We start from the raw sequence: 20,025 nt of genomic DNA, 5'->3' as shown, positions 1-20,025 counted from the left end.
CCTGGAATCTGGTCTCTGAGGCTCTGTCCCCACAATAATGCAGGCCAATGATGCTTCATCTGCTACAAATACATAATTATTTATTACCAGTCAGGCAAAGATTAATCATTCTTCTGTGGTTATTTTTTCCATGGAAAAACTAGTTGTCAAATTCTAGTTTCCACAGATATTGTCAGTGTACTGGAAGGACTGCAGCTGTACTATGAGTCTCATGGACATTTAACTTCTGACAGCTGTGAATGCTTCTTTGTGAATGCAGACATTGCTCTTTGACAGAGTTTCTGGAAGAACTCCAAGATGCATTCTCAAGTGCTGCTGCAGGCCCTCCGAGTGCATATTAGGAGAAGGTGGTCAGAAACGTCATGAATTGCTAAAGAATACAAGATACTTGTATTCTTTCTTTCTACACACATACTTATTTCAGCATAGTTATAAATAGATGAAGTGATAGTGATGAATCTGATATTTACAACTTGGAATGCTTGGAGATTCATAATTATGCCAAATCATTTCCATGTATCACTTTACTTATACTGAAGAAACAAATACTGACATACCCACTTAAATATTTTCTTTGAGTTTGATGATGATACCAATGTTGTATTTGTAATAAAATTCAATTATTTAACTAGGATGATCAATAAGGTTAAGGTCAGATTTTTTAAAATAACAAAATAAAATGTAGCTATTTGGAGTGGATGTTAGTCAATTTTAATTAATATTTTCATGAACTAAAATGATTTATCAATTAAGAAATTTAGTCATGAGATTGTCATTGTGTGCATTCCTTCAAAAAAATTAGAAAATATGTCATGCCAGTTTCAATATTAAATTATTTATATAACCTTCATGTCACAAAGGGATAAAGGGTTGTATCCAAAAATTTATGCATGTAAATTTAGATATGATCCCTCTTCAAAGGAACCATTTTAATATTGATTTTTTAGGATGTATATAATGCTTTCTTTGCCTACTGTTTTATTAAATATAAAATAGTAATTTGTAACAAATTCAGAAATAGGAAAAAAAAACATTATTAGAGACATTTTCTACTTCTGGAAAAAGCATACTGTATATATTTAAAATGTATTGTTTTATGAACCATATGTATTCAAGTTACTGTGACAACAATTTCTAAGAGTTAATAATGTTTATGATATTTAAGGTAGGTGAATATAGAAACAGTTTATTTATAAACATATCTTATAATCAGTTGAAGATATATATTATTGCTATAATAGTTTAAAGAGTAATATTATGTAGTATTAGTAATTCGAAATGTGTTTCTACTGTTGACTTTCAGAATACATTTGATATTTTATAAAGCATGAATCACTTAGAGTGTATCTTTATTGACCCTAATTACTAAGTATTGATATATACAATTTCCACTTTTCCTTTAAACTGTGGTAAAAGTCCAAAAGTGTGGATTTGAATTGTCATTGTTAATTCAAAAAGTGGATACTGAGAGTACTTTTCATTCATATTATAGTCTGGATTTTCTATATACTATTTGTATGAAATATGGAATATCACCAACTACCTTAAAACTCAGTTTTTTCATCTGTAGGGAAAAATAACACCTCATGAAGTTGTAATAATTCCATGAAAGAATGAGACAATCTTATAAAATATCTAGCAGAAGGAAATGATTATATGTGTGATGTTTTATGCATGCACACATTTTATTTACCTTTGATTTTGAATTATAAATATTGTGTAAATTGTCTGCTGATGCTTGTTTTAACTGTGGCTGGTAAATCACACTACAAAATGAAAAATCTCATCATTAGAGATCCAAGATGGCGGAGTAGACAAACTTTGTGTGCATGCTTCTGTGAACACATTCAAATTACAACTAAATTATAGAACAACCAACCTGGAGAATCATCTCGTCTAGCTGAACAGAAGTCTTACAACTGAAAATATAAAGAAGCCATGGCGTAAATGGTAGGAGTGGTGGAGACACAGACTGGGTCCAAACCTCACTGTGTCAGTTGAGAATCAGGAAGGATATCTCGGCTGCAGAAGTTTCCCCTAGAGAAGCAAGGGACCCCAGCTCCACACACCAGGATCTCCAGCCTGGAGTACTAATGTCAGGAAGAGGAAATCCCACACTTCTAGCTGTGAAAAACAATGGGGATTCCAACTGCTTGGGTGAGATAGAAGACTGCAGAAAAAAACGTATGTTCTCTTAAACAGCTCATGCACAGACTCACTTGCTTGCAAGCACTCACCTTGGGCTCTAGCAAAGGGATTATGACTGAGGTGGAGGGGGCTCAGAGACATATGAGGGGCAGACTGAAATGTGTGGCTTCGTGGGGAGTACTGGAGGACAGTCACCATTTACCCTCCGTGAAATCTTACTCTGTGCAGCTGGCAGGCAGGAGGCATCTTTATTGTGTTGAGCCCTCCCCCACACAGCCAAATATGAATCTGATTGGTCTGATGAGCTCTGTTGCTCTGCTCTGCTGACTCAGCTAGTACTCAGCCCTACCTAACTCACAAACCACTGGAGGTGCTTTCTCTGCGAGTAGACAGTCCCTCAAGAAAGAGTATTACGCTCTTTCTTGGAAAACTGTCAGAAGAAAAATATACCAAAAATATGAATAATAAAATGCCAATAGCTACATATGTATCAACAATTACTTTTAATGTAAAGGGATCAAATGTTCCAATCAAAAGACATAGGTGAGCTGAATGTATAAGGAAAGAATGCCCTTACATATGCTGCCTACAAGAGACTTCAGATTGAAAGACATACACAAATGGGAAGCAAAGGGATGGAAAAAGGTATTTCATGAAATGGAAATGAAAAAAAAAAACAAAAAAATCACAGTAGTAATACTTATACCAGATAATATTGACTTTAAAACAAAGACTATAATAAGAGACAGAGAAGGACGTCAGGGTATTTATCTGAAGAAATTCAAACGCCACTTCAAGGCGTTATGTGCATCCATGTTTTCACTTCAGCATTGTGTACAAGGCCCAAGATGTGGAGGCAGCCTGGGTGGCCGTCAATGGAAGAATGGATAAAGAGGAGGTGCTACATATCTACAATGGACTACTTCTAGGCCATAGAAGGGAATAGGTTCTTGCCATCTGCAATGGCATGGATGGACCTGAAGGGTGTTGTGCTGAGTGGAGTGTATCAGACAGAAAAAGACAGACGTGATGTGATTTCACTTATATGTGGAATCCAAGAACAAAATAAACAAACAAAACAGAAACAAACTCGTAGATACACAATACATTTTGATGGTTGCCAGATTGAAGGGGGGTTTGCAGTGTGGGTAAAAGAAGGGGAAGGGATTAAGAAGTATATATTGGTAGTTATAAGTCATGAGGATATAAAGTATAGGAATATAGTCAATGATATGGTAATAACCACATACTGCCATGTGCATACTAGACTAGTCAGGGGGATCATTTCTTATATAAATGTCTAACCACTATGCTATATACCTGAGATTCACATAAAATAATGTTGAATGTCATCTGTAGTTGATCAATTTAAAAGAGGGGAAAAGGAGAAGGGAAATAACACATCCAAATTTCCAGATATAAAACAAATAAGTCATGGGGATGTAACATACAGCATGAAGAATATAATACTGTGATAGCATAGTATGGTGTCAGATGATTGCTGGACTTATGGTGATCACTTCTTTAGGTATGTAAATGTTGAGTAACTATGGCATAACCCTGAAACTAATATAATATTGTATGTTAGCTATATTTTTAATAAAAATCTTATAAAGAAAAAAGAAAAGTCTCATCAAATAGATTCTTTAGGAGAATCTATTCTTTAGGAAAATTCAATTTAGGTCTCCCTATCTATATGTACTAGATTCCTTCTAAATGTTACCATTACAACATTATAATGAAATATTTTCAAATATAATAATACCTAGAAATAAATTCATGAGTATCTTTGTACCAATAAGTGGCAGTGTAGTCATTGATCAAAGTCTATCTGTATAAAAGTCACTACTTACACAATATAAAAATTAAAGACATGGATTGATTGTACAATGAATTGTGCATATCATACTGATGATTCAAATTCGAACTGGTTATTTGTTCATTGGGATATGTCACAATCCATTAAAATTGCAGCAGACATTGTAATATGTCATATGACAATAACTATGAATCTAGTATCACTATAAAAGCTTCATTAGATTGATGAAATGTTTTCGATCATGACATAAAAAATGCATCATGTAATATTAAACAAAAACTGAGTTGCCAGAGATTTGTTTTTCACAGAAGGTACACCGTTCACAAGTTAGCATTCGGTTACCAATATTTGTTTAAATGAAGATAACTTTACATTTCAGGATAAAGTAAATAATTAAAATCTACAATTTAAGATCAAAAATTCTATATTATTTTTCTTCCAAGAGGAATTTTAATACTTATCATTTGATTACCCAGTGTCGTAGTCATATGGTCCATTAAAGAGAAACTATAGTAACTTCTTTACATATAAAATATGTGATGAACCTAGAAAGGTGTCTCATAACTGTAAGTGCACAATTGATGCAAAACCAGAGTTAAGAATGGATTTGAGATCTCAGAGAGTTACTCTACTTCTCTGGATCAGGTATCTTCCTACTTATTTTGGAGTTAAGCCCTTAAGCAATCAATGCTCCTTTATAAGCTATATTGATTTTGCCCATAGAAGAAGAGTAATAATGAAAATAGAGGTCAATTTTATTACTAATATTTAAGATACATTGATTTTAAACAAACAAAACCTAATCTCAAAAATTACACTAATTTTCTCGTAACTAGGATTGGTCCAAGCTATTAAACTTTGTTTCAAATCTATAAATATGATTTTATTTAAACTGAGATTTATTTAGATCCTCATGGAAATTAGAGGCCACATTTGCAGTTTTTAAATTTATTAATTACAATTTGTTTTTTAAACTCTGCCCATTGTGAGTGTACAAAATACCACTAAAATTCAACATAGAGCTTTTATATTCAAATTGATGGAATGCGAGAGTTCAAGTTTTATTACTGACTGAGAGACTTCTCTGCACAAAAAGGCTATTCTAGATAATTCTTGAAGGAAAGTACCCATTTAAGACTTTCTTTTTCCAGTTCTACCCACAGATCATCCCACTGTGTGATCTGGAAAAAAGCGCTTTAGAGCACACTTCATCGTACATAAAAAGGCACTTATCTTCAAATAAAAGTCTATTTATAATAAAATAATCTACTTTTCCTTCTTAATAGGGGTGTGATGATGATGTAATCAAGCAATTTGAAATGACTTTAAATGCACTGAAATCTTAAAAAAAAAAAGTAAAAGCTCTCAACCCAATGCAATTAAAAGAATTGACTAGAGACCCTTAGCAGAATGTAAATCAGTCCCCTTGCCAAATGTGAATCATGATTGTCCTTATTTATTGAGGGTGTTATAATTACCATCATTACTTACAAGTGTAGCAGTTCATATTGATTGAATTTCCAAGGTATCCCAGAAATTGCACAAGAAACATAGTTTTAGCATTTATATTCTAAATCTGCGTTGACCAATATGGTAGCCACTAACCACATGTGGCTATTTAATTTGAAATAAATTAAATTTTTAAATTTAAATTGTATTTCCTGTGTCACACCAGACACATTTCAATTGCTCAATAGTCATTTGGGGCCAATGGTTATCAAATTGGACAACACAGATATAGATTACTCCCATCACCACAGAAGGTTCTATTGTAGAGCATTGATCTCAAGGCTTGGCAAATATATGATACAAAAAAATATTATTCAAATATACAATTTATGCACTAGCATTTTTATATATTTTCCATTTGTTTTGACAAGAGAATGTAGGTGATTTATCAGAAAGTCAAAACGTTTCCGAAATCATCCAACTACCCTTGTATGAATTAACTAATTATTTCATCTCAAGCATAATAGGGTTTAACACAATACAGACACTAAATAGATATTTGTTGAATGAATAAATTCATAAACAGACAAGCATTTCTTCTGTGTTCAGAGTTTTTTGGAGCTCTTTTTCTCACTATTGAGGAGTAACAAGTACAATGAAAATAATTTCTCAATAAAGAATGATAATTTAGGCCAGAAGAAAATGATAACTTTAAGCAGGAAGTGAAATACTGTGCTAGATCAATTGCTAGATAATGAAGAGAATGTTTAAGATGAGGAAGTTCAATGTTGGTTAGTGGATAGGGAAGGTTTTTCTATGAAAAGAGGATTTATGATGAATACTCCAAAACAAGAGATAAAAGAAAAGTGAAAAGCCAGTTAGATGAAAGGACAGTACAAATCAAAGTTTCGAATTAAGTGAAGGAATGATTTATTTTGAAGGGATAGATTATGGAAATCTCCCACTGAAACAAAGATTCCAGGTGATAAAAGTTGAATAGAGTATGGTCTATTTAGGCTTTCTCATATAAGCAATGAATGATCCTTCTGAAAATTCTATGATGAAACTGTGTTTTAGGATGATTGCTTTTCTTTGAAAAGCCAGAAAGGGTACAGATAATACAGGCATAATATGATGCCTGTTTGAACTTGTTTCCTAAAAATGACTAAAGATATGCAAGAATCAAGAACTGATAAATCCCAAGAGACAAATCACAACTCTAATAGAAAGATACATAGAAAAAGTTAATTTAGATATATAAGGAAACTGCCTTTTTCCAGTAGAATGTGCATATTTCAATGTAAGTATAAGCCAGATGGCAGAAGCCTTTGTTCTAACAGGGTCTAATGATAGTCTGTATATTTAAAATATGTCACAATTACACACTCACTTATTTTCCTGCAGATAGCAGTAAAGATCTGCTGCTGACAATTTCAAGTATAATCACTTATCTTCTGTAGAGAACCATTTTGATCTTTTCCTTCACACACCAGAGTATCAAATAAAACTAATGTCACTATACAGCATGGTTCTGTATAGTGAAGATAATGGAAGCTAGCTCCTAATAATTATTATTTCATTAATTAATATAGGCAGCTAGAATTAAATGTCACATATAACAGCTGTGAATTTTTTTAAACTAATCTACACTCATGTATTTAGATATTCAGTGTCTCCATTGATAGCAATGTGTCATAAAAAATAAAATAGTTTTGAGAAGTATGAGATAGAGATAAATTTGGTAAGGTCATCTTCAACTCTTCATCATCTTATCTATCTTTTTTCCAAATAATATCTTCATTTTTCCAGTGCAAAACTTTCTCTTTATTTTTTTATTGAAATATGCATGTAAATTTAAATTTTCAGATAGTAAAAAATAAAACATATGATGAAAAATAAATCTCCATTGAACGGAAAACTCCCCAGCTTTCCCCCAAAAGGTAACTATCATTACTGAATTTATGTATCTTTCCAAAATAGAGATAGATTAGATATTAATATAGACATAGTTAGATATATAATGCTAAATACACTATTAGTAATGACAGAACCATATTCCTATATGCACTGTTATTAAGGCAGAAGAGTATTCCAAGGTATACATGTATATGTACCACTTTTCATTATTCAGACATGTAGGCTGTTCTTAGCCATTTGCAAATGCAAACCACTGTTACAATGAATATCTTCTTACATGCTGTTTTGTGCATTTTAATTCGGTACCCCTGTACACAACTTTCTGAATATACAATTGTTCAAAAGATATATGCAGTTTAAATTTTGGTAGATATTTCTCATTGGTGCTCCAAAGAGGATGTTTTAATATATAATTCTAGCAGAAGAATATGATTGTGTATTTAGAAGGAATTTTATGAGGCAAGGAAGAAAAATGTCTATTTTATGCACACTTTCCTCTTATGCCTCTGAGAACATATTTCTAAGACTGTAAATAACTAATTAATTCTATAAGCAAATAAATAATCTTGTTGAAATTAGTCAGTTCAGTTGGCCATTTTGGATTTTATAAGTATCACTGAATGATATATATTTGATTGTTGTAATCCCAGATGGATCAGACTGATTAAAAACATATGTTATATGGTTATTTAATTTAGACATTGCATAGAAAAACAATCATAAATGATGACTCATGTTTTACCCTCCAGGAGAAACTTTTCTCCTTTTAGAGATATGTGGTACATAATTTCAATTTCAAAGACGTTAAAAATAAAATTTAGTTCTGAAAATTGATGTTCAATAAATATGGTTGTATAAACCTCTTAGCCATTACTATCACAAAAGTAATCTAATAGAGCTAATTTTAGAGGAATCTAGCACTAGATTTCTATAATCTTACCCTACCAGTTAGGCTAACAAAAAGAAATACAAGGTCTTACTGGCTTTAGATTTCAATGATGTTGACTAGTTCTTATGAAATCTAAAAATTATTACCAAAGAATTCCTTGATTATAATCTCTGTTAGATTGCTTCATGAGGGACTATAATTCTTGACTAAGCATTTTAATATTTTAAAGAAACCACACAATGATATGTAATATGGTAAGATATTTTAAGAAATGCATTTAATATAAGAATTCCTCCAAACAGTTCATAAAACACTAAAACAAGAATTTCAGATAACAAAGATGTATTCATGTATTTCAATTTCCAGTGACAAGTATGCTAATTGTGGTTTGAATTCACATTTTAATATGCAAGTATCAAATTATGTCCATAATTTGCACTAATTATTGCCAAATATATTAGCATATATGAAATATATTTATAATGATGCTACATCATGAGCTAATTACAATATGCATAAATATATTCACAAACATTTGGACAAAGAGTCTCAGCTTTTCATATCCAACTCAAATAATGTTAAATTTAGTATTAATGATTTTAATTCTGGAGAAATCTATTTGATCAATCATTTCATTTTTCGGTTTCCATATGTGTTTATGTAATCATGTGCATTCATTTGGGTTCTGTGTGAAAGCAAGTAGACATATCATACGACTGTATATTGTTTAGTATGGACTAAAACATAAATATGTTTTTCTTGTGGGTAAAGTCTTTGCTCAAATTTGATAACTAATACATGAGTTACATATTTCATTTCTAGGCAATAGTCAACATTTAAAGAAAATAGTAGTCTACAGACTAATAAAATAGACTTTTCCTTATTTCTACGTGTTCCCTCCCAAGTTCTTCTGTGGTCTCTTCATCTCACAGTATTTTGTCAAAATTCACCTTCCTGCAGAGCAGCTTATAGAGACACCTAGTGGAAAATCATAATAGTGGTTTCCCAGGACATCCTTAATATTGAGTTAATAGTATAAAGTTGTCATCATTTATTTATTTGAACCACAAGAGGCAAACTGGAATATTTTTAGTGTTAGTGTTTCTGACAAAACTATAACCTCAATAAATTGCAAATATGTTTAATGCATCTTAGCTTAACAAAATTTATTTTAATTAGGATAATTTTTGAAATAAAAAATAACAGAAAAACATAAACTGAACTAAAATTTGATGTCGAATGCAATTGTGAAGATTTAGGAAAGTAATAAAATAATTAAATAAAGTAGCTATATTCAGCTATTTTGATAAGTCCAATAACTGATTAAGCCAAGTTACACCCTTTCAGAACCTCTATAGCTTATCAACATTGAAAATTACGTCTATGGTAGAACTTAATATCTGTATACCAAAAGTTTCTAAGTGTAATTAATATGTGATTTTAAAGTTACGGTGCTTTAACACTGTCATTTTGAAAATATAGAGGTTATTTTATGCTTTAAAAAATAAATTTTCTAAAATATTGAAACCATTTTAGAAGATGATGAGTAAATAAAACATACGGTAACAAGACGTCTGTGGGTGCAGTTTAAGTTGTGTGTTTATACCATGTACATGTAGCAAGTGTTATCAATCATTCCTAAGCCAAATGAAATTTAACAGAAAGTTCTATTATAAGATTTTATTTTCATTATCTGATATTACAGATTATTTCTTTTATCTCTCTCCTACATGTCCAAATTTAAACAAAATAAACAAAATTGTTTCCAAACAAAGTATGTATGGCTTAAGAAAAAAAATTGAAAAACACATTCAGAGGAAATTTCAAGAAACAATGCAAAACCTCAGGAGACTGCAATATTCACTACCTCTAGAAAACTTCTAATTCAACATACATAAAGGATGTGGGAAGATATATTATTTTAATCCTATATTTAAACAGGATATTATAACCACAATATTATCCCAAATATTACCAAGAAAGAGACAATATCAATCAAACAATGCTTATCAAAGAGGCAATGTTAAAGATGATTCCAAAATACGCTATATAATTAATTCCAAAATAAAATGGGTAAAAAATATTTAAGTGGTAAAAGTATCCAGTTATCAAAGAAACAGGTACATGTGCACTCAGCCTGCATTGGGCCACTCATTATAATCAACTTTTTTCCCTATACCAGGAATGGACTGCAGGTCTAATATTACAAACATGGGAAATAAGCCTCTTGAATGTAAAGACCCCCTTTAGGGGAGGGCAGTGTCTGGTTTCATGGAAACAGACAGGAATACTTACTGTAGAGATGACTCTAGTGGAGTTTAGCAGGTGACTCTTCAAGAAACTCGCTTTCTATCGATATTGCATGTATTTAGGGGTTTCCAGCTTTTTAGTACACACCAAATATATTCAGAAATATTCCCTCTGAAAGTCGTTCACATCCCTTTGTATCTATATATATGAAACGTAATTCTTAAACAAACAAACAAAAAAATAGAGCCCTTGTTTTCAGCTAGGACGAACCACTCCCTCTTCCAGGGTCCTTTACAGTAAGTACGTGAGACAGCAGCAGGAGCTGTATTATTCTAAAGAGGAGGAAGGCAGGCGATCAGCACAAGGCTGCAATCAATCTGTCCCTGACCAGCAACAAGCCTGGCACCGTCGGGGTTATTTCCACTCCTCCCTTTTTCAATCCAAGGATCTCACAGTCCCACGTCCGTGTTACGCACATGGTCCAAGACTCCTCTGTCCCCCGCGAATGTGACATCCAAGGGGGGGCTCCGGTCGTGCCGCCTGAGCCCAGCAAGGGAAGCCTTCGCTCTCGGCTGCCATCTATCGGTCGCCGAGCGCCCGCTTCGCCCCGGGCCCATCATGTCTGCTGCAGCTTGGCTCGCACCAGCGGCGCGACAATAAACAAGTGCACTGGACTGGGCCCTGCATCCTCACCGGAGCAGATGTCTCAGAGACCCCTGCGATGCTAACCGCGTTGCCACCTTCTCAGAGCCTGGGAGGGAAGACGCGACTTTCTCTGAGTTTTTAGTTTCCCTGCTGCCGGGACACGCCACAGGCATAGGACAACGCTGTTTCTGCCCCCTCCCCCCAAGACCCCCCAAATGATGTTGGAGATAGAGACTTCCAAATAATGACGATCGTGCGCCGCATCTAGGGAAGGGATAGAAAAAAAAAAACCCTGCAAACATCGGGAGCGATGAAACCGCCAAGAAGATGCGGGAGCCGTACAAATACTAATTAGGGGCCGCCGCGGCCGCAGCAGCGGGTTCTGTGAGGGGACAGCGGCAGTGGGATCCCAGCGCTGGGTGGCCGCCGCGCAGGGGGCGGAGGACCGTGCAGGAACCGCAGCCGCCGCGGGAGCAGCCGAAGAGCCAGTACCACCTTCGCTCACCCCCTCACTACCATGTACAGTGTGCGCTGCAAGAAGAAGGCGGGCGATGCACGCACACCCCCGCGCCCCGCTCCCTCTGGCTGGTCCCCGGGCGTGCGCCACTGACCAGGGGGGAATGTGGTGAAGACCGCAAGGAGGAGAGCCGAGGGGGGAGGGGAGGGCCGGCCGGCGCGAACCCAGGCCCGAGGGTGAGAGGAACCCGAGGAGGCTGGAGGGGGCGGCTGCTGCTGCTGGCTTGGAGAAAGTTGCCCCTATGCAGATGGCAACTGTAAGTACCGGCCTCGGAGGGAGCCGGGTGTGCGGTGAAGGATGCCTGGGACCCACGGTCGCGCCGTGGCACGGGTGGGAGCGAGCGTGCTAGTGAGCGTGAGTGTGAGCGAGTGCGAGCGCTCGGCTGGGCTGACCGTCACGTTGGCGGAGCCCGCGATGCCAGCAGCCTTCTCCGCGTCCCCCTCCTCCAACAGCTCCCTCCCCGCCCCGCCCGGTGCCTGCTCACAGCCCCTACCGCGAGGCTCCTCTACAGGGGGTCCTTCGCCGCCCCTTACCCCTCCCTTCTCAGCCCGCCACTCACGATCGCCCCTCGTTCCCCCCAACCCGGGTGCCCGCTCCGACTACTGCGGAGAGCGCCGAGGAGAGCCGTTTGGGGAACCCCTGAACCCGCGGTCGCCACGGCGGCGGCGGCCGCGGGCAGGCGGCGTCCGGGCGCCTTTCCTCCAGCGGCTCGGACCGCACTGCTTGCTGCCTCCTCGCCTTACTTGGGCTTCAGAAACCCAGAGCACACCCCAAAGAGGTATTTTTTTAAGGGTGGCTACGATGAACGGGCCCTAGAGATGTGAGACGGGGTAAGTCGGCCGTTTACTTTGCAAAAGAGGCTCCAGTGTCTGTGCCTGTGCGTGTGGCGGCGGGGTGGCTTTCTTTCCCTCTCCTCCCTCCCCTTCCCTTCGGGGCGGGGTGGGGGAGGGGGAGCCTCGCGTCCTGGTACTCCCGGTGCTTCTGCCTGGGCCGCTGTGGGAGCAGCTGTGCCCGGAGCTCGCGGGTCCGGCCTGGGTGCTGAGCTCCAGCCGGCGCGGCCACAAGCTGCTTCATGTGCATGTGCAGGGCGATGGTCCAAGGTCTAAATTCTTTGGGGGGAAACAAATACAGCTCCCCCACCCTTCAAAAAAAAATCTGAGTTTATGCAGGGCACCCGCGAATTTACATCGGAGGTGCGTTTCCGAGTCAGAATGTCAGCCTTCTTCGGCTCAGTCAACTTTATTTTCCCAAATTTCGGGCTCCTTTGATGGCAAAGAGGAGGGGAAAGGGAGTCGGTGGAGAGGAGCTCTTTGACCCTGGCTAACCAGAACTGAATTAAAGTTGTAAATGCTCGAGTTTAATACCGGCTGGGCACAATTTGCAATGGACTGTCAGAGGGGTGGGAGGTGAATGGGGGCGGGGAAGCACAAGGAGGGAGGAGGAGGGGACTCTACCTCGGCTGAATGGATGTGCAGATTTGATCTAGTGGAGAACCGAAATTTCAAGGTAAACATTTTGCTTTCATGGAGGGTGTTTTTGCCGCTTTTATGCGGAGAGGTGTTTGCAGTTGCGTTGGGAGATCGAGGATACTTGCGAGGTTTATACACTGCGATTCCGATTCGTCTTGACACGTCTGGGTGGCCACACGTGAATGATTCGCAGGCACACTTGCACATGTGCATGCGAATACCGGGGCTCTTAATAATAACGCGGGCTGGATTCGGCTCGGGGGTCAAGATCGCGGTCTCGAGGCTTGAACCCTTGACTCAGAAACGTCTTGGCTTTAGTTTGGGCTGAGATTGGACATCAAACTTCGATGGTGGTGAGGCAAAGGCAAGGTTGACCAGAGAAAAGGCATTGGTTCCCCGAGCCCAGCATTTCTGCCAAATATTCCCTCCTCCCCCTATCCCCCTCCCCCAACCAAAGCCACACACACTCACACATTCACACACTCACACCATTTAGGTCCTTTTCTTTATGAGTGTTGCTGTAGACCCGAAGTAAGAAGTCGAAGAAAGCCTTTAAGCGATCAAAAAGAAAGAGAGAGAGAGAGAGAGAGAGAGAGAGAGAGAGAGAGAGAGTCAGATTGATTTCTTGTGCAAATGAAATTCGGATATTAAAGCACTGACCTATGTCACTGTTTTTTCTCCCTTCCACCTTTCTATTTTGCCTCTAATCAACCCAAGTACCCTTTCCCCAAGGGGGGGAAAATGAGGGGAGGGGAGTAAAGCATTGACAATTAAATATAATAAGCAACTCCAGAGATGGGGCTGCCAGCACGGTGGTAGTTCAGCTCAAATCTTGCTAATTCAATAAGGTTAGTTTTGCATACCACAGCAAACAGACGTGTAGCCCTTCGTAAGGGAGGCTTTGGCGCTGGTCTTTGGTTTACTTTAAGCTGATTCCCGGTAAGCAGTTGGAACGTCCTTTTTAAACTCCAGGTATCGGAAGGTGTTCCGGGATTGCGGATGCCTTCGCAGAGTTCTTTGTAATCCATCGTGCACAACTATTTCAGTGGTTAAAAGATGTGGTTTGGTAGCGTCGCTGACATGATCAATGAGGAGAAGTGGACGCAAGGCGCTCTCTGGGAAGCGCTGCTAAGTGGTACCGTGCATGCAATTAGGACGCTGATATGCTTAATAGCGGTAGTGAAGTCCACCATCAAAGCGAACACGCTCTCCTTTTTTCTCCACTCAAAGCTCCTGAAGACAATTGGTGATTTAAAAGCTTCTTCTGGGTCCTTTTGATGCATTATCTTACATCCTTTTTTGCCTCTGAAAAGTGTTCTTTAGGTTCTCACCTTGGCATTTGGAGCGATGGTTTAAAATAGCCCAAGTATTGTGGCTCCTTCCTTTTCTGTGAAACTGGGAGACCTTCATAATGAATTGTTTGTTATAGGAAGAGATTCTGAAAGAAAGGCAGAGGGGCTTGGTATAGGTGAGGTGGGGAAGCTTGTAAAATGGTGTTTCTTTTCTCTTAAATTAGAACCATGAAACTGAACTGACAGCCATTTTATGTATATTTATGGATTGGTTTTGAAAAGGGGGGAGCAAGAAGCACACTAAAATGGGATTGTATCTAAACCTACCCTTATCTTGTAAAGAGTGGCACTTCCTGTTGTACTCATTAGGAAATGAAATCAACCTTTTAATCAAAATGAATAGCAGATTTTAATAAAGTCTGGAGAGTGTCGATGTTCCCCGGGGGAGTTGGGGGGGATGTCATTCATAGACCCTCCTTCTGGATTTCAGAGAAATAGTATTAAGGAAAATAGAGACTTTCTGACTGAACCCTTAAATTTTTGTTATATTCTGTTGTTTCCTTTTTCCCTTTCTCCCTTGCAGGAGGTAAAATGCACACTTGCTGTCCCCCAGTAACTTTGGAACAGGACCTTCACAGAAAAATGCATAGCTGGATACTGCAGACTCTAGCGTTTGCTCTAACATCTCTCGTCCTTTCGTGTGCAGAAACCATCGATTATTATGGGGAAATCTGTGACAATGCATGTCCTTGTGAGGAAAAGGACGGCATTTTAACTGTGAGCTGTGAAAACCGAGGGATCATCAGCCTCTCTGAAATCAGTCCTCCCCGTTTCCCAGTGTACCATCTCTTGTTGTCTGGAAACCTTTTGAACCGCCTGTATCCCAATGAGTTTGTCAATTACACTGGGGCTTCAATTTTGCATCTGGGTAGCAACGTTATCCAGGACATTGAGACGGGGGCTTTCCACGGGCTTCGGGGTTTAAGGAGATTGCATTTAAACAATAATAAACTGGAACTTCTGCGTGATGATATATTCCTTGGCTTGGAGAGCCTGGAGTACCTACAGGTCGATTATAATTACATTAGTGTCATTGAACCCAATACTTTTGGGAAACTGCATTTGTTGCAGGTGCTTATCCTCAATGACAATCTCTTGTCCAGTTTACCCAACAACCTTTTCCGTTTTGTGCCCTTAACGCACTTGGACCTGCGGGGGAACCGGCTGAAACTTCTGCCCTATGTGGGGCTGTTGCAACACATGGATAAAGTTGTGGAGTTACAGCTGGAGGAAAACCCCTGGAATTGCTCCTGTGAGCTGATCTCTCTGAAGGATTGGTTGGATAGTATCTCCTACTCGGCCCTGGTGGGGGATGTGGTTTGTGAGACCCCCTTCCGCTTACATGGCCGGGACTTGGACGAGGTGTCCAAGCAGGAACTTTGCCCAAGAAAACTTATTTCAGACTATGAGATGAGGCCGCAGACGCCTTTGAGCACCACGGGGTATTTACACACCACCCCGGCCTCAGTAAATTCAGTGGCCACTTCTTCCTCTGCTGTTTACAAACCCCCTTTGAAGCCCCCTAAGGGGACCCGCCAACCCAACAAGCCCAGGGTGCGCCCCACCTCTAGGCAACCTACTAAGGACTTGAGCTACAGCAACTATGGCCCCAGCATCGCCTACCAGACCAAATCTCCGGTGCCTTTGGAGTGCCCCACCGAGTGCTCTTGCAACCTGCAAATCTCAGATCTAGGCCTCAACGTCAACTGCCAGGAGCGTAAGATCGAGAGCATCGCAGAGCTGCAACCTAAACCCTACAACCCCAAGAAAATGTATCTGACGGAGAATTACATCGCCGTGGTGCGCAGGAGCGACTTCCTGGAGGCCACGGGGCTGGACCTCCTACATCTGGGTAACAACCGCATCTCCATGATCCAGGATCATGCCTTTGGAGATCTCACCAACCTGAGGCGCCTCTACCTAAATGGCAACCGGATTGAGAGGCTGAGCCCAGAGTTGTTCTTTGGCCTGCAGAGCCTGCAGTATCTCTTCCTCCAATATAATCTCATTCGAGAGATTCAGTCTGGGACTTTCGATCCTGTCCCAAACCTCCAGCTGCTATTCCTGAATAACAATCTCCTGCAGACCATGCCCTCAGGCGTCTTCTCAGGCCTGACTCTCCTCAGGCTCAACCTGAGAAGTAACCACTTCACCTCCTTGCCGGTGAGTGGCGTTCTGGACCAGCTGAAGTCACTCATCCAAATCGACCTGCACGACAACCCTTGGGATTGTACCTGCGCCGTGGTGGGCATGAAACTGTGGGTCGAGCAGCTCAAAGTGGGTGTCTTGGTGGACGAGGTCATCTGCAAGGCGCCGAAGAAGTTTGCTGAGACAGATATGCGCTCCATTAAGTCGGAGCTACTCTGCCCAGACTACTCGGACATTGGGGTTTCCACGCCCACGCCCTCCTCCATCCAGGTCCCCGCGAGAACCAGCGCAGTGACGCCGGCCTTGCGGTTGAACAGCACTGGAACCCCCGCGGGCTTGGGCACGGGTGGCGGGGCGTCGTCTGTGCCCTTGTCGGTGTTGATTCTTAGCCTGCTGCTGGTTTTCATCATGTCGGTCTTCGTGGCCGCCGGGCTCTTCGTGCTGGTTATGAAGCGCAGGAAGAAGCACCCGAGCGACCACACCAGCACCAACAATTCCGACGTGAGCTCCTTCAACATGCAGTACAGCGTGTACAGCGGCGGCGGCAGCACTGGCGGCCACCCGCACGCGCACGTGCACCACCGCGGGCCCGCGCTGCCCAAGGTGAAGACGCCCGCGGGCCACGTGTATGAGTACATCCCCCACCCTCTGGGCCACATGTGCAAAAACCCCATCTACCGCTCCCGAGAGGGCAACTCCGTGGAGGATTACAAAGACCTGCACGAGCTCAAGGTCACCTACAGCAGCAACCACCACGTGCAGCAGCAGCCGCCGCCGCCGCCGCCGCCGCCGCAGCCCCAGCCGCAGCCCCCGCCCCAGCGGCAGCTGCAGCCGGGGGAGGACGAGAGGCGGGAAAGCCACCACTTGCGGAGCCCTGCCTATAGCGTTAGCACCATCGAGCCCCGGGAGGACCTGCTGTCGCCGGTGCAGGACGCCGACCGCTTTTACAGGGGCATTTTAGAACCAGACAAACACTGCTCCACCACCCCCGCCGGCAATAGCCTCCCGGAATATCCTAAATTCCCGTGCAGCCCTGCTGCTTATACGTTCTCCCCCAACTATGACCTGAGACGCCCCCATCAGTATTTGCATCCGGGGGCAGGGGACAGCAGGCTGCGGGAACCGGTGCTTTACAGCCCCCCCAGTGCTGTCTTTGTAGAACCCAACCGGAACGAATATCTGGAGTTAAAAGCAAAACTAAACGTTGAGCCGGACTACCTCGAAGTGCTGGAAAAACAGACCACTTTTAGCCAGTTCTGAAAGCAAAGAAACTCCCTTGGAGCTTTTGCATTTAAAACAAACGAGCAAGCAGATACACACGGTGAACACGTTTGATTAATTGTGTTGTTTCAACGTTCAGAGTGAAGTGCCTTGGCACGAGATTCTCAACTTCAGCGGAAGATACTGAAAGGGTGTGCAATTTCCTTTTAATTTTACACGTGGGGAAACATTTGTGTAAACTGGGAACATCGCTTTTTCTTGCGTGTAGGGGAGAGAGGAGAAGGGCTTTTTGAAAGGTAATTGGCTGCGCGGGTGACTTGTTAAAGGTCGCAGTCATTTTTGTAGTGGTTGGAAGTGCTAAGAATGGTGAAGATGGATAGATTCTACTCTTCCTCTTTTGCTCCCTGCCCCCCTCCCCTTCTCCCCCTTTAAGCCATGGGTGGGTATAGATGGCTTTTGTGGAGAGATTAGCACACCCCAACTTCAATAGAAAGTTAATTCTCTTACTTTTCCCCTTCGTCTTACCCCTTCCTCTCTCTGTCTCCTTGCCTCCCTCCTCTCTCATTCCTTTACTTTCTTTTTAAAGGATGTATTTGTATGCATTCTGGACATTTGAATTAAAAACAAAAGTATTGTGATCTCGGAAAGGATCACCATAGATGTGGACAAATCATTAAAATTACAGAGCTATATGATCCATAATTGATTAGTCAAAATAACTTATTGATGAAATATACAAATATTTTATTGTAGCACCTATTTTTATATGCACATTTAGCATTTCTCTTTCATTCACTATTTAGCCTATGATTTTCACAGAGGTGTCGCACCATATTAGGAGCTGCGTTTCCAAACTGAAGTGATATCAGGAAAGCATTTTAAATCATTAAAAATATGGAGAACTTAATGGCAAAGTTTTAAAGCCAATACAACCCACCCAATTGGATCTGTAATTAAAAAAAAAAAAACTGTATCCCAATGTATAAAAGAAAAAAATTTAGGGCAATTAATTGGGTCATTCGAGTGAGAATCGTGTGCAAGTTTCTGGTTTTATTAGAAAAGATTTAAAAGTATTTTTATTAGTCAACCAAAATGATGTATTGATTTGACTACTATTGTAGCCGATTTTTGATTGTTTAACCAAACCCAGTTGCATTTGTACAGATCCACGTGTATTAGCAACCTCAGAAGACCAAATGATGGACTGTACAAATCTCTATACAATGTCTTTATCCCTCTGGGCAGTAAGCAATGATGATAACCACAAACAGGATTTCTGTAAGATGGGGCTACTGTTGTTACAGTCTTATATGTATCCCAGCACATGTAATTTTTTAAATAGTTTCTGAATAAACACTTGATAACTATCTCAAATGAGGGATTGAAGTAATGATTACTTAAGGTGCAAAAGAATTAGCTATGTGTGATTGACTGAGTCTCCATTATTAACAATTTAGGACATAGTAGGTAACGTTCCTAATAGAAAAATGTTCCTCATAATTATAAAATTAAATATATATATTATATATAATATAATATATATACACACACATATATATACATATATGTATATATATGTATATATATATATATATGTATATATATGTATATATACATATATATATATATATGGCTATGTTGGTTCAGGGAATTATGTTTTTCTAAATGTGTCTTTTAATGTGTTTATTAATTAAATTGTAATTGTATACTTCTTTTCCTTACGGAATTATTCATCTAATAATACATGGAGCATGGTAAGTAATATATTTCATATTCATTTCCCCCCAATATTATGTGTTTTGTCATGTCAATATTATTTATTCAGTCTACAAATTTCTATAGTTTCCATATTTTTACTTGTGTAAAACTACCTTCAACAATTGTTATGGATAGTTTATCTCGTTGATCTATATCCTAAATGTTCAAAATGCTGGTTGGAATAAGCTGTTCACCTCTGAATAAGGTTTGGCATTGAATTTAGATTAGTACTTAAAGGTAGGAAATGTTCGAACTAATCAAACTAAAAGAGCCAGGTGCTTCATTGCTATTGGTGGGTGTTCCCATAATCTCACCTGAAATGTGTACCATATCAAGGGCTGTTCATAAACTTTATGTTTAAGGAACGCTTTCCATGGCATTCTGCCACAAAGAGGCAGCATTTACCCATGAGTAAATTGACAGTAACTATTTGAATTTAGGTT

At 40.0% G+C, this 20,025-nt stretch overlaps 1 protein-coding gene and 1 long non-coding RNA gene across 4 annotated transcripts in view; one reads left to right on the top strand and one right to left on the bottom strand.

The window, feature by feature from the left end:
* LOC308496989 overlaps window positions 1-10,658 on the bottom strand; it is a 129,018-nt gene extending 118,360 nt beyond the window's left edge. Inside the window, exon 1 of the long non-coding RNA XR_013993239.1 lies at window positions 10,518-10,658. This is a non-coding gene — a long non-coding RNA (uncharacterized lncRNA). The remainder of the gene's footprint in view (window positions 1-10,517) is intronic.
* A 450-nt stretch (window positions 10,659-11,108) lies between these two features.
* On the top strand, window positions 11,109-19,308 carry SLITRK5 (SLIT and NTRK like family member 5). 3 transcript variants are annotated; one of them, XM_081046884.1, is made up of 2 exons: window positions 11,109-11,701; window positions 14,979-19,308. In XM_081046884.1, exons 1-2 carry the CDS (start codon window positions 11,635-11,637, stop codon window positions 17,861-17,863), a joined length of 2,952 nt encoding a protein of 983 aa, XP_080903010.1. In that variant the 5' UTR covers window positions 11,109-11,634; the 3' UTR covers window positions 17,864-19,308. The 3 variants fall into 3 exon arrangements, with proteins under 3 accessions (XP_080903010.1, XP_080903008.1, XP_080903009.1); XM_081046882.1 differs by lacking the exon at window positions 11,109-11,701 and adding an exon at window positions 11,767-11,890; XM_081046883.1 differs by lacking the exon at window positions 11,109-11,701 and adding an exon at window positions 12,223-12,464.
* The last annotated feature ends 717 nt before the right edge of the window (window positions 19,309-20,025 follow it).

The sequence above is a fragment of the Rhinolophus hipposideros genome (assembly GCF_964194185.1).
Source record: "Rhinolophus hipposideros genome assembly, chromosome: 4".
Lineage (NCBI taxonomy): Eukaryota > Metazoa > Chordata > Mammalia > Chiroptera > Rhinolophidae > Rhinolophus > Rhinolophus hipposideros.
The sequence above is the reverse complement of the archived record's forward strand: the minus strand, read 5'-3'. Positions and strand labels throughout refer to the sequence as shown.

Excerpts from the sequence above, each read along its gene's own strand:
- SLITRK5 (XM_081046884.1), top strand. The coding sequence starts at position 11,635 with ATGTACAGTGTGCGCTGCAAGAAGAAGGCGGGCGATGCACGCACACCC. Across the intron at positions 11,702-14,978 it reads CCCGCGCCCCGCTCCCTCTG|GAGGTAAAATGCACACTTGC; the intron begins GCTGGTCCCCGG and ends TCTCCCTTGCAG.